This window comes from Vulpes lagopus, chromosome 2 (assembly GCF_018345385.1).
Source record: "Vulpes lagopus strain Blue_001 chromosome 2, ASM1834538v1, whole genome shotgun sequence".
Lineage (NCBI taxonomy): Eukaryota > Metazoa > Chordata > Mammalia > Carnivora > Canidae > Vulpes > Vulpes lagopus.
The window spans coordinates 131155171-131168501 of record NC_054825.1 but is presented as its reverse complement, the minus strand read 5'-3'; the positions used below and the strand labels follow the sequence as shown (position 1 = coordinate 131168501).

At 33.1% G+C, this 13331-nt stretch overlaps 1 protein-coding gene across 4 annotated transcripts in view; it reads right to left on the bottom strand.

Annotated features, from left to right (window-relative positions):
- Positions 1-13331, bottom strand: part of AGTPBP1 (ATP/GTP binding carboxypeptidase 1) — a 174944-nt gene that overhangs the window by 24646 nt on the left and 136967 nt on the right. For all 4 annotated transcript variants that reach the window (XM_041743506.1, XM_041743508.1, XM_041743507.1 and 1 more), the window contains 6 exons: positions 10462-10549; positions 7461-7605; positions 4762-4915; positions 3249-3429; positions 1161-1290; positions 144-275 (listed from right to left, as the gene is read on the bottom strand). In XM_041743506.1, coding sequence (XP_041599440.1) covers positions 144-275; positions 1161-1290; positions 3249-3429; positions 4762-4915; positions 7461-7605; positions 10462-10549 — 830 coding nt within the window. The remainder of the gene's footprint in view (positions 1-143; positions 276-1160; positions 1291-3248; positions 3430-4761; positions 4916-7460; positions 7606-10461; positions 10550-13331) is intronic.

The following is a 13331-nucleotide window of genomic DNA, read 5'->3' as shown; positions in this document are numbered from 1 at the left end:
AATGTTTAACATGAAAAAATCTGAAACAAAAAAATGGCAAAATGGCAACACTTGCTGAATCTGACGAGTTCGTGCATGTTATTTTTCTATAGAGCTGTGCATGTTTGAAATCCAAAAACTCCAGACTTGTGGGTAATAATTACCCTGTATCCTGCATCTTCCACTACATCACATGAAGTGGCATTATCGTTGGTATGCCATACTGTCTCTTTGATGCTGCAGCCATACATAAATACATTCTTCTTTCGGGAATGGCCATGATAATCACAATAAACCTTGAAAATATATTTTAAAAATTAAAAAACTTCAAATTCACATATTTCCAAATAAAGCTAGTTAATATCAAGACAATTAGTAGAGGTCTGTGTTTCTTTGTCCTTTATATTGTAACTGAGCCACCATTTAACAAGTAGAACTAATAAAAGTAATAATATCTAGTTCTGAAAAGGATCTATGATTAATTCCAGAATGGCTAAATCCTTTCTAGGGCCTGCATCAACCCACCACGAGCTCCTTTCTTATGTATCTACTATTCACCACTTAAAAAAGTAAAATTCAATTATAGGTCAAATCTACAGCAGCATTCATCACTGATCCAAAGATTATTAAAACATTTACTTAATTTGAAAGAACATGAAAATGCTCTCAAAAACACTATCTAAAAAAAGATATGGTTTCAATTTAATTTTTAAGAGCATTATTTTTAAAATGAAAAATGAAGAACAGGCTTATATATCAATGTTGTTCCTTCTCTAAAGTTTTCCTATCTTTCCCAAAGGAAGATTACCTCATTTAAACAATAATATAATGGAACACTATACACAAAAGCTGCTGAATACAGAAGCAGCATATATACACAATATTCATAAGAAAGGGAAGTAAAGGGCTTCTGGCAACTATAAAAATTAAACCTGACGAAATAAGAATATGGATACATTGTATTAATTTGACATCATTATATACTGATATTACGTAATTGAAAACAAGATATTTTAAAGAAATTGCCTTTAAAACGAACACTTTTATAACCATAAAATTAAAAAATTAATAGAGACTTAATAAACAAAATCATTTCTTTAAATGATACGGAGTCTTAATTAAAATACTGAGTCTTAATTAACAAAATCATTTCTTTAACAAGACAAAGTACAAATACTTACCAGTGGTAAATGTTTCACAGCAGCCAGGTATTGTAGCAGCCCCTTAGCATGGTAAATTGTAGGATGTAAATCTGGATTTGGACTTTGCCATTGTCTATTCAAATCCTCTCCACTTAAAGAACAGCGGTGACTACACATATGTAAAACACAACCACAACAATAAACTCTTACATATATTTGACTTAATTTTATGATTTTCAGTTGAGAACTACTTAACAGTAAATATATTAGTCATTAAATAAAAACTTATTATTTGCTTTGTGTAGATTTTGTGTTACATGCATTTAACTGTGCTAATAGACTTTCAGATATTTAGGTCAACATTTTCAAGCTACCGAAAAAAAAATTAGGAGTGCCTGGGTGGCTCAGTCTGTTGAGCCTCTCACTCTTGATTTCAGTTCGGGTCATGATCTCAGGGTCATAAGATCGAGTCAGGCATCAGCAGGGATACTCTCTCCCTCTCCTTCTGCCCCTCTCTCTGCTCACTCACACTGGCACACACATTTGTTTTCTCTCAAATAAATAAATAAAATTTTTAAAAAAGAAAAAAATTAATTCTCAATTCTGGAGTCTTATTCCAGGCTCTATAAAATTTATTAATGGTCACATTTTTTATTCCGACTATGTAATAATCATTTGTTATATATTAACATCCTGTACTTTGTATTAGTTATGTAAATGTGGTATCTGGGAGGTGCCTGGATGGCTCAGTCGGTTAAGTGTCTGACTCTTGATCTTAGTTTGGGTCTTCATCTCAGGGTTGTGAGTTCGGGCTCAGCGTTGGGCTCCAGGCTGCACTGGGGCCTACTTTTAAAAAAAAGGAAAAGAAAAAGTGCTATCTGGGCTGGGCCCTCCTAAGAAAGAGAAGCATAAGAAAAATCTACATTCTTGCAAAAATCAAATATATTTTCATTTAAGCGCAAGTATTAAGTATTAAAAGCAACTGAGCAAAAGTGTAAACAAACTATCAGAAGGTGGTAAAGGAAATATAAACAGAATTCCAACTGGTGAGTATGTTCGTGAATTAAAACCAGACATAAAAATCTCATTTTAATTCCATAACACACTTCCTAAAAAGAAATTATTCTAGCTTTTTCATTAAAAAATTTCCTAAAATGTGAGAAATATCCATGAATATTCTTGAATAAATAATTTGAATTGAATAAAATTTGGTATCCTCAGATTTGCAGATATTTATGACAGCAAAACCAAATTACCATTGTTCAGAAACAGAGACCACTTCTAATTCCCACAAAAAGAAAACTGCACTAATTGTAAGCCATTTCCAATTATCTTGCAATATTTTCAGTCTAAAGAATTATAATTATAAAATTATATAATTATATATATTATATAAATTATATAATTATTTATATATTATATAAATACATATTATATTATATAAATATATATTATATAATTATAATTTCTGTCAAAATTATACCTCTTCTCATCAGGAAGAGGTCAGCAGCAGATACAGCCAATATTCCATATCAGTGCAGAAAGATCCCAGAAGATTCTAAATCTTAGAACAATTCAAGATCATGACGACAAACAAACAAAAAAGGAATGTATGAGGCTATGCTAAAAATTTTCTCATTTCTTCCTTCTAGGGGAACCTGGGTGGCTCAGTGGTTGAGCATCTGTCTTTGGCTCAGGGTATGATCCCTGGGTCTTGGGGTTGAGTCCTGCATGGGGCTCCTTGTGGGGAGCCTACTTCTCCCTCTGTGTCTTTGCCTCTCTCTGTGTGTCTTTCATAAATAAATAAAATATTTCAAGAAATTTTTAAAATAAAAATTTTCTCACTCCCTGACACTGTGATTTTTCTAAAACAATTCAACCAAGGCATACATTTTATGAAATCATATTCTCATGGAACAAATACAGAATTTCTCAAAATAGCATAGATACACAAAATGCATATTCCTTTAAAAATTTATCTTAGATGAACTCCCCACCAACAATTTCTTTGTTCTAGAAAACTCACTCAATTTGTTTTCTAAATTAACCTGAATGATCTTATTTTGACAAGTTTATATAGGATGACCACATCGTCTACAGCATTTCTAAAGCAACTGCTTCACTTACTTTCCATTGATGACACCATCTGGATTTAGCATAGGGACAATTTTAAAAATATAGGATTCTCGTAAGCTCTGGGCTGTAGGATTATTACTCATGAGGTACTCCAACGTTCCCTTCATTACCCAACTCGCATTAGTTTCTCCAGGATGTACCCGAGCAGATAAGAAAACATAAGGGCGGTTTCCTAAAGTACACAAAAAGTCTAAAATTAAAATGAACAGCTACTAAGAATTTATACCATGTCTGGCTTTGGGGATTCAGAAATATTTCTATTCAACTGTGAATTCTGATACAAATTCATAGTAACACTCACTGTGCACCTACTATATAAAAGCATGCCACTAGGGCCTATAGAAAAAACAGGTAAAATCCATATAAGTGAGTGATGTCTTAAAGGAGTTCACAGTATGAACATAACATAATAAATAGTATTTGAGTTGCTTATTTTCAAATAATTAATCCGACATATAAAACTAGTTCTTTTATATAATCTTGCTTTTTATAAAGAACAAGTATTTGGGAAAGTTTTAAATGTAAATTTAGTTTTCATAAAGTCGTGGGAATAAAAGGAAAATATCATTTCACATTTCATAGTGCTGTGATAAGCATAGTTAAAATAAGGTATATCTGTTCAGAGATTTACAAAGAAAATTTTTTCACTATACATTTAGATATACAGGTCTACAATATAACCACTTAGCCCACCTGCTCATATTTTCATGCTTAGCAAGCTCTTTCTCTTTCCTGAAAATACTTCACCTTCTTACCAAAATTAGAGCAGCTTTCTTATTTTTTCTATCACACTTGTATATCTGAGGCAACATTAAAAATATAAATGGCAGGGGAAAAAAGTAGCTAGTCAGTGCATTTGATAGGTTCTTGGTGGTTTTATTTATAAATAAAATTATTTCATTAGTTTATTATAAAATTGTAAAATCGTAATTGTAAATTATAAATTAAATTTACAATTAAATCTATTATAAATTTACATTAATTTATAATACATTTAATTGTAAAATAATACATGAACTCTTAAAACATTGTGTTGCATTATAGTTTGGGTAGGACTTCTAAGGGAAGAACTACAGAATATTTGTATCGAGAGAAACCTCTGAGATAATCTCACGCAGCTCCCCCATTTTTGAGATGAAAAAAAATGAGACCCAGAAGTGGGCCAAAGGGCTAGGCAGTAAAAGGATGAAGACTAGAACTGAAGATTTCTGATGTCTATTCCTAGTATTGCTGCCCTTACAAAATATATATGAAGCAAAGGAAAATAAGAATAATTGGTATTTTGGGGATGCCTGGGGAGCTCAGTGGTTGAGTATCTGCTTCAACTCAAGGCATTATCCTGGGGTCCGAGATAGAGTCCTGCATTGGGCTCCCTACAGGGAGCCTGCTTCTGCCTCTGCCTTTGTCTCTGCCCGCCCCCACCCCCGTGTCTTTCATGAATAAATAAATAAATCTTAAAAAAAAAAAAAAGAACTGGTATTTTGAGTGGAGATGATAGACTTACTGAATTGACAGATATGTTCATAATAATTAGACTCTGGCATTGCGGTTATAGTCACCAACGGACAGGTGTTTCCAGACAGGGTTTCACATAACACATCTTTTCGAAAATAGATTTGCTGAGGATTGTGTGCTGATTCCAATTTTTGAAGATGCATCTTGATAAAAATTTAAAAACAAAGTACACAATCATTTAAAAACTCACTCAGAAAAACAGAAATAAATGCATCCACATCTCCACATAAGGAAAAGTGAATCAGATTCCTAATTCCTTCTCTAAAACCCCCAGGGAGCCAGATACAGTTCAAACATCAGTTACTTGGACAGCTGAAAAAAGGGATAGATACAGTGCATATACCATTAATTCTGCAAGACTCCAGTGGGGCCAGTGGCAGCAGCTTGTAATAAGCACATTATTATTTCTGCAGCAAAACATGTAAGAAGTCACTCAAAATGGAATCAATATTCTAAATAAGCTCACATCAATTCAGGCCAGGCTTTGTTGCTAAATGGGTTATGAGAAAGCTTTTGGTTTTCAAAGCTTTCTAAATTTTGAAATGACAAGTAACTATAGATCTGCAGAATGAAATAGGTAGTACAAAATTTTTAATGACTTTTCCTAATTTCAGGATTAATACAGATTCACTGCAAAATGTCCAGAAGACACAGAATGTACAAAGAAAAAATTTAAAACACCCATAACTGCATCACCTAGATTACTAACAAATGCCAATGTAACCTGCTTTTATCACTTAGCAATTTATACACACACACACACACACATTCATAATTATGAACACTATATCATATCATTCAACATGTGAAATGTGTGTCCTTTGAAAACACAAGTTTTAATGCTTTTAGTATATGGTTATACCACACACACGTTGTTCAATCCCTTATTTTAAGATACTTAGGTTGGTTTCCAAACTTTTGCCTATGTTTGTTCACATAATCACGATTTACTACGTGGCCACTATTTCTGTGCGGGAAACTGTGCCAGGCATTGGGGATGTAACTGAGTGAGTGAATATACCTATCTTTGGGAAAATACAGAGTGCTGGGAGAGAGCCTATAATCCAGGGCAGAGAGCCTAGCTGAATCTGTACAGTGAGGAAAGGTCTCTTACAAGAAGTTACATTGAAACCAAGATGCAAAGGATGAGTGAGGAGGGCAGAAGGGAGGAGTGCTGCTGGCAGAAGGAAGGCATATAGGAAGACCAGATGTCAGTAAGAGGAAGGGCATCTTAAAGAACTGACCAAGAATCACTGCAGCCAGACCAGAAAGGGTGAGAAAGAGAGAATTAACACAGAGCAAAGGGCCTCATGGGCCATTCCTTCACAAGGTACAGCATATATATGTATGGCTGGTAATAGACAAGAAAGTGATATGTGAATAACCTTAAAACAAAATGAACAGGCATATATTTTACTGTGAATTAATACCAAAAATATTAACCTAGGATGATGATAAAGTTTAAAGAGTTATTTTAAAGTCCATTTAAAGATAAATATTAAGTATATAATAGTTCAAACAGTATTGGATATGGCAAAAAATTGTGAAAAATAGTAGAGAAACGATGATATGAATGAACCATGGTAAGAATTTCAGACTTCATAAAAATAACAAGAGAAATCACTAAGGAGCTTTAAGCAGGAAATTTATGGGATTAAACCCTCCTATCAAGGAGCCATCCTGCTACAATGTGGGGGAAAGAGGGATGAAGAGGAAAGGAGATAGAAGTGAATTCTAGAACACCAGTGAGAAGAGGTGGCCGAAGTCCAGAGGAGAGGGAGCAGCAATGCCTGCAAAGGTCATGGTAGTAGAATCAGAAAAGAGAGGAATTCAAACTATATTAAAAAGGTAACAACAGTAAAGAACAATATTATATTGTGAACCCTGTGAATAGCACCACAGATTCTGATGCTGTTATTTGGCACAGAAAGATAACTGGTAATACCTTTAAGTTGTGACCTTTATTAAAATAAAGTCAGCCACACTGAGTGTTCTCAGCCTTGCTCTCTTCTGTTCAGAAGAGTATGTTTTCCTCTCCTTTTTCCTTAATAATTTGGAAGCTTGTTTCTAAATCACAGGATTCCAATTTCTTTCTGGGTAAATTGGTTATACCTTTATGATCCTTGATCATTAGGATAGACATTCTGTACTGAGAAAAAAACTACCACAGTAATTACTTGAATTTATTTTTCAGTTTTGTTTTACAATGCAAATACTCAAATCTCTCAAGAGAACCCACGTGAAACAACTCTTATATTCCAAATCCTGAAGAATCTGGATCTAGAATTCTACATCAAACCCCTAAAAGAAATGAATCCCCTACAAGAAAACTTACACATTTTCTACTGATAGATTTTCTATGAGATCCAATGCCTCTCATTAAAACAAGCGGAAATCTCACCTAGGTAAAATGCATGAATCATGGAATCTTTAAGATCTATAGATTTCTACACAAAGATGGAGAGTAAAAATCTTTTCAAATTTCTTTAGTATTTCTACTAAGTAAAAATAAAAACTACATTCCCATTTTACTCCTTTTAATGTTTTCAAAGTGTTATATTATTTTCTAAAATATTCAGAACTGTTTTTTTCCTATCTTAGTAAGATACTAAAAACATTTTTTTTTCAATTATCTGACACATGCATATAGCACACCAACAGCCATAATACAACGTAATGAGTTCTCACCTGTAAAGTTGAATATGTGTATGGATAATGATAAGCAAAGTAGCAAACATCATCTTTATGGGGAAAATTGACAGTGAATGTAATTGTATAGTACGATTTTCCTTTTTGCCCACCTGCAGCAACCGAACTTCTTGAGAAGTGATTTCTGCAACAGAAAAGCACAAAACATGTTTATTTCTTCCACATAAAATTTCTAATTTTCCTTACTACTTTTAAAAATAGAACTTCAGGAGAAAAAAATACCACACAGTTTAAAAAGTTGAGCTTAAATATTTTATAAAAATTAAACGTGATACTAATGAAGCAGTTAATTACCATCTGCTGACATTAGTTTTCACCTCTGGATTTACTGTTAAAATGGAGTTGAGACTCTAGAAATCAATACAAAATTTAGAACCTAATACCTTGTTAGCCACACACATTACTGGATCTCAGCAATTATCATCACTGGCTGCTACTACAACTAGATCGAAGGCCTTTCAAGTGGATGGATCAGGAGACAATACCTAAATTCACTACCAATCTTAAAATTATAAAAAAAAGAAATAACCAAATGTGATCTTTCCTGATGTAATGCGATAGGAATTCACTGCACCATCTATGAAGTATTCTTGCCAAAAATCAAACCTGAAGTTGATTAAGCTTCTAGATCTAACTATTAGTTTACAGAAAATCAGTGAGATAGAAAAATTATCACCATGGGGATGCAACCAGCCAAACCCAAAATGTGGAAAATCTTGCATGACAAATGACCTAGTTTCTCCAAAACATAAAGAAGAAATAGGAGGGGGTAAAAAAGGGAAATCTACATTTCAAAGGAGACTTAAGGGACATATTAACAAAAATCAAATGCAATGTGTGACCTTGGTTGGATTAAAACAAACCAACTATAAAACAATCTTTATGAGACAGCTAAGGAAGTCTGAACAATGACCAAATACTTTATCATATTAAGGATTTTTCTTAGGTGTGATAATAGCATTATGGTTAAACTGTCTTTAAAAATCTCTAAAAGACAAAGATCTTTAAGTATTTATGGGTAAATATATGATTATCTGGAAATGCTTTTTAAAATTCAGTGTGGCGGTAGGGGTGAAAGTATTCCTAAAACAAAGCTAAATATGTGTTGATAATTGTTGAAACTGGGTGATAAATACATGGGGGCTCATTATCCCATTACCTGCTTTTGTAAATGTTTGAAGATTTCCTTAATAAAGTTTTTAAAACTACACAATTTCCAGACTTTAAATAAAAGTGACATTTGATGGCCTAACAATGATTTGTCTATTAAGCTAATTTCTAAAACTTCAAATCACCTTATATTCTTTAAGTCATGAACTGAAGAAAATCCATGACCAACAGATTATTTACTTGTACACACATACACATGCATGGTATTTTCAACCTGGCATAATCTTCATTAACGTAGCCACTGTATCTTGAATACTCAATGACAAGGTGCTATGGGTTGAGGAATAACACAAAATAAGTTCCAGAACTAGTCCTTGCCAATTCTTTTTCCCACATTTCAAAGTTTAACATCTAACTGGAGAGGTACTGGTAACACCACATTATAACTATATGGTAGTCTGGAGATTATATTCTCTCATACACTGGTGGAAGTAGTTTTATTCTCATTATATAGATGAGACCAACAAGCATCAGAGGACTTGGCTGACAGGAAAAGTTAAGACACATGCAAAGATGGTAGATTTCATCCTATTTGGATTTTAGGCTTCAGGAAAGCAACCAGGATAGTGCTTGTTACAGAGAAAATAGTTAATAAATGTCTGTTGAATTGACCTGAATTCCAGTTCCAGATCTGGAAGTAGCCAAAAGAAGAAACAAAAATTAAACAAATAAAAATCCTTGCCATCACCCTTTACACAAAACAGAACCACCATCTGTCATGTTAGAACCATTCACTTTATAATGTGAAAAAGAAAAGTATTCATTGATTATTTCTATTCCAACTTTATGAGAAAGAGATAATTAAGAGTATTTTTATGTTGGTCTACCACTGAAAGAAATATGAAATACATTCAGGTACAGAGGAATTGCATATGATCTTGTATTTCTATTCCTCATTTACTACTTATTTTGCTAATAAAAATAGGGGGAAAACCCTACTGAGGTGAATTCTAGGGAACACTGTCTTTCTCACAAAGTAATAGCACTTAAGAGCTGTTTTTCCAAAGCCATGTCTTAAACCAATAAAAAGTTTAATTTCAGAAGTCTTCTGATTAAAAAAGAAGGAACATTGATGCTAGTTAAGCACAATATAAAAACCCAAAATCTATTGAACAAAAATATCAGGATTAAGATTATTAACAGAAAAAAGATGGGGATGTCAAATGCATTCAGCGGAGGAAGTTTTCTAGAAACGTATTACAGAAACAGAGTAAAAACAGGAAGGAAGGTATATGATCACCCCAGATTATTTAGACATGAAGTTGAAGAATAATCCAATCATTCCACTGAAGCAATAAATGATTCTGAGCACTTATGTCTGACTTAATGGTAGATAACCTATTTGAGGTCAAGTTGAACTGTATAGGCTGCTATAAAGTAACTATGGAATACATCTCAAGGTAAAATATTCTGGAAATTCAAATAAAGTAAATATTTCTATGCAAAAGAAAAAAGATAAGAATTGTTTTTAATATCATCAGAACAACAAAAAGTCACTGCTAATTATTTCCTAGAATTCCTAATTTCATTTTTATTTAATAGTTTTATTTAAAAACGTTTCCAGAGTCTAGCTATCAAAGTGGTGAAGATGAGATATGGACTAAATCTGTCTATAAGGCACATTTTATTTCTACTAAACATACCACCTCAATAAATCTCAAATTCTACAGGACTCTGTTAGAGGTAACAATAAAGCAGACCACCACACTTCAAATAATGCAATAATGACCCTACTTTCTAATCTTCAAACTGAAACAGAATGAAGATCCCCTTCTGTCAGCTTATGACCCACTATTCTTAGAATACTTACTTATAGTAACAAATGTCAGTTCCCACACGAATCCACCATGGTCTGGCATTTAATGCTTCCTGAACCGAATACATGAGGGGTTGCATACCTTTGACAGAGAAATAGAAAAAAAAGGAAAAAAAAATCTTTTCAGAGTTGAGTTAAAAATTAATCATGCTATTACAGAAAGCACCATATGTTCAGGAAAGCTAAAAGAAAATACATTTCCATTTTTAATATGTATAAAACAAGGAGATATTTCTTTAAAATCTCCTCTAAGTCAATCCATGATATGCTTTTAATACCAGTTTACCTAAAATGGGATTACAACTTCAATGAGTGAAAAGTTATTAAACTTTTTCCTATTACCCTTTTATATGAGATCAATTAAAAATAATAACTAAAATATATCCCTTGGAACACGTGACAGTGAAAAACTATATTTAAAAAATGGTACATGATTACACGTCTAACTCTCCATTGATTCCCATCTATAATGAGGTTAAGGAAGAAAACGTCATGAAAATGTCAAGACTGTTTTCTTCTTCAAATTTCTCCATATAAATATGTGTTCATAGTGGGGAGAAGGTAGAGGGACTATTAACAAAAACAGAATTAAACAGAGAGTGTGGGTTTTAAAAGATCTTTTAAAAAATATTTATTTATTTATTTGAGAGAGAGCAACAGAGACAGCAAGAGAGAGCAGGAGTAGGGGGAGTGGGAAAGGGAGAAGCAGGCTCCCTGCTGAGCAGGGAGGCCTATGTGGGGCTCAATCCCAGGACTCTGGGATCATGACTTACTTGAGCAGAAGACAGATGCTTAACTGACTGAGTCACTCAGGAGCCCCTATATAGCACATTTTCTTAGGTAGTTTCAGAAATATACTCTACTTATGAATTTTAATATTATCCAATTTCATAAAATACTATTCAAGGCTTCTAACTAGAATTAATTAAATTCATGTTACTTTTAGAAATGTTAACAATTTTTATTGAGATCTAGTTTGACTTTCCTAAAGATCATTTTCATTTTCTTGCTACAGAACCATTTTGTTAAACTTCTCTCTGTTCTGTTCACAATAAATAATAGAAAGCACTCACTAAAACAAACAAAAAACTTCTGAGTATTTTTATTAGTCTTTAGTAATCTCTTGAGCTTTCTACATATGTAAATCATATAATTTGTAATTCAAAGTATTTCACTTCCTCTTTTAGTATTTTTATCAGTTATTTCATTTCCTTTTGTTGTAACAGAGAAATGAAAAAAACCTCAAAAGTGATTCTGAATATATAGGGGTAAGAACATGAATGTTTTGCCATTCCATGCAACATTGGCCATTTTTTTTTGCATATGAACTGTATCATTTTTAATAAAAAGAGCTAAAACGGAATAATTCCTATGTGCCAGACAATACTCTTAGTATTATTACATGTGTTAATTAATTCATTAAATCCTCACAACAACCTTCTCTGGCAGGTGCTATGATCACTCTCATAACTGAAGTAGGTTCTTTCATAATTCTTACTACACTTAAGTATTTTAATTATTTTATCAAATGCCCCTTTAGTATCCACTAATAGAATCACATGGCCTTTCTCATTTAATCTGCTGATCAGTAAATTATGGTGATGTTTCCTAGTGTGAACTATCCTTATATTCCAAGAAAATGTTATTCTTTCACTAGTGTATGATTTTATTAGCTAAAAATATCATTTAGAACTTCTGCATCTAAAAATTGGCCCTTTTAAAAAAATTACCAAGTATCAGTATAAAATTACACTAGCTTCAGAAAAATATATGGGAACCTATTCATTATTTATTGGAATAAATAAAAGTATAACCTATTTTTTAAAAGGTAAATTAATTCAGCTGAAATCCATCTACATAAGGTGATTGATAAATATTTTTTTTAAGATTTTATTTATTTGAGAGAGGGAGCACACACAAAAGCTCAAACAGCAGGGTGAGAGGCAGGGGGAAAGGGAGAAGCAGACTCCCTGCTGAGCAGGGAACAAGATACAGGGCCTGATCCCAGGACCCTGGGATCATGACTTAGGCCAAAGGCAGATGTTTAACTGAATGAGCCACACAGGTGCCCCTAAATATATTTTTAACTTCTTCAAAAGCTGTAGTCTGTTCAAAATCTCTACTTTCTATTAATCAATTCTGGCATGTTTTGTTTTATTTCTATCATTTTCAGGATTTAAAAAAACATTCTCTTCCTTTTGTTTTTCTACTGTCTTAAGTACTTAGTTTACTTACTTTCAGTCTTTTTTATTTTAAATAATGCAAGTTATTAATGGCTTTCAATTTTTTTCCAGCTATCAGTTACGTCCCATAAGTCTATGAAGTGTCCTCTTTTTTTTTCTTTTCTTTTCTTTTTTTTTTTTAGGATTTTTTTTAATTTATTCATTCATGACAGAGAGACAGAGAGAGAAAGAGAGAGAGGGGGGTGGGGCAGAGACAGGCAGAGAGAGAAGCAGACTCCATGCAGGGAGCCTGATATGGGACTCGATCCCGGGACTCCAGGATCAGGCCCTAGGTCAAGGGCAGGCACTAAACTTCTGAGCCACCCAGGCATCCCCCGGCACTGTCCTCTTTTGAAGTACTTTCTACATCAGAGCTGTTCAGTTGCATGCTCTACCCGAATAGAAATGTTCTGTATCTATAATGCCCAAGGTGGCAGCAACTTGCAGCTATCAAGGATAGGAGATGGACCCAGAGCCACTAAAATAACAAAATTTTTAATGTTAAATTAAGTTTAAATAGCCATATGTATGTGCTGGACAGCATGGTTCTAGATGATATGAAACACCAATTTTAAATTTTCAGATTTTTTTTTTTAGGAAGAACTTTATATTTTCCAAGTACTCACTTTCTGTTCAGCTTTT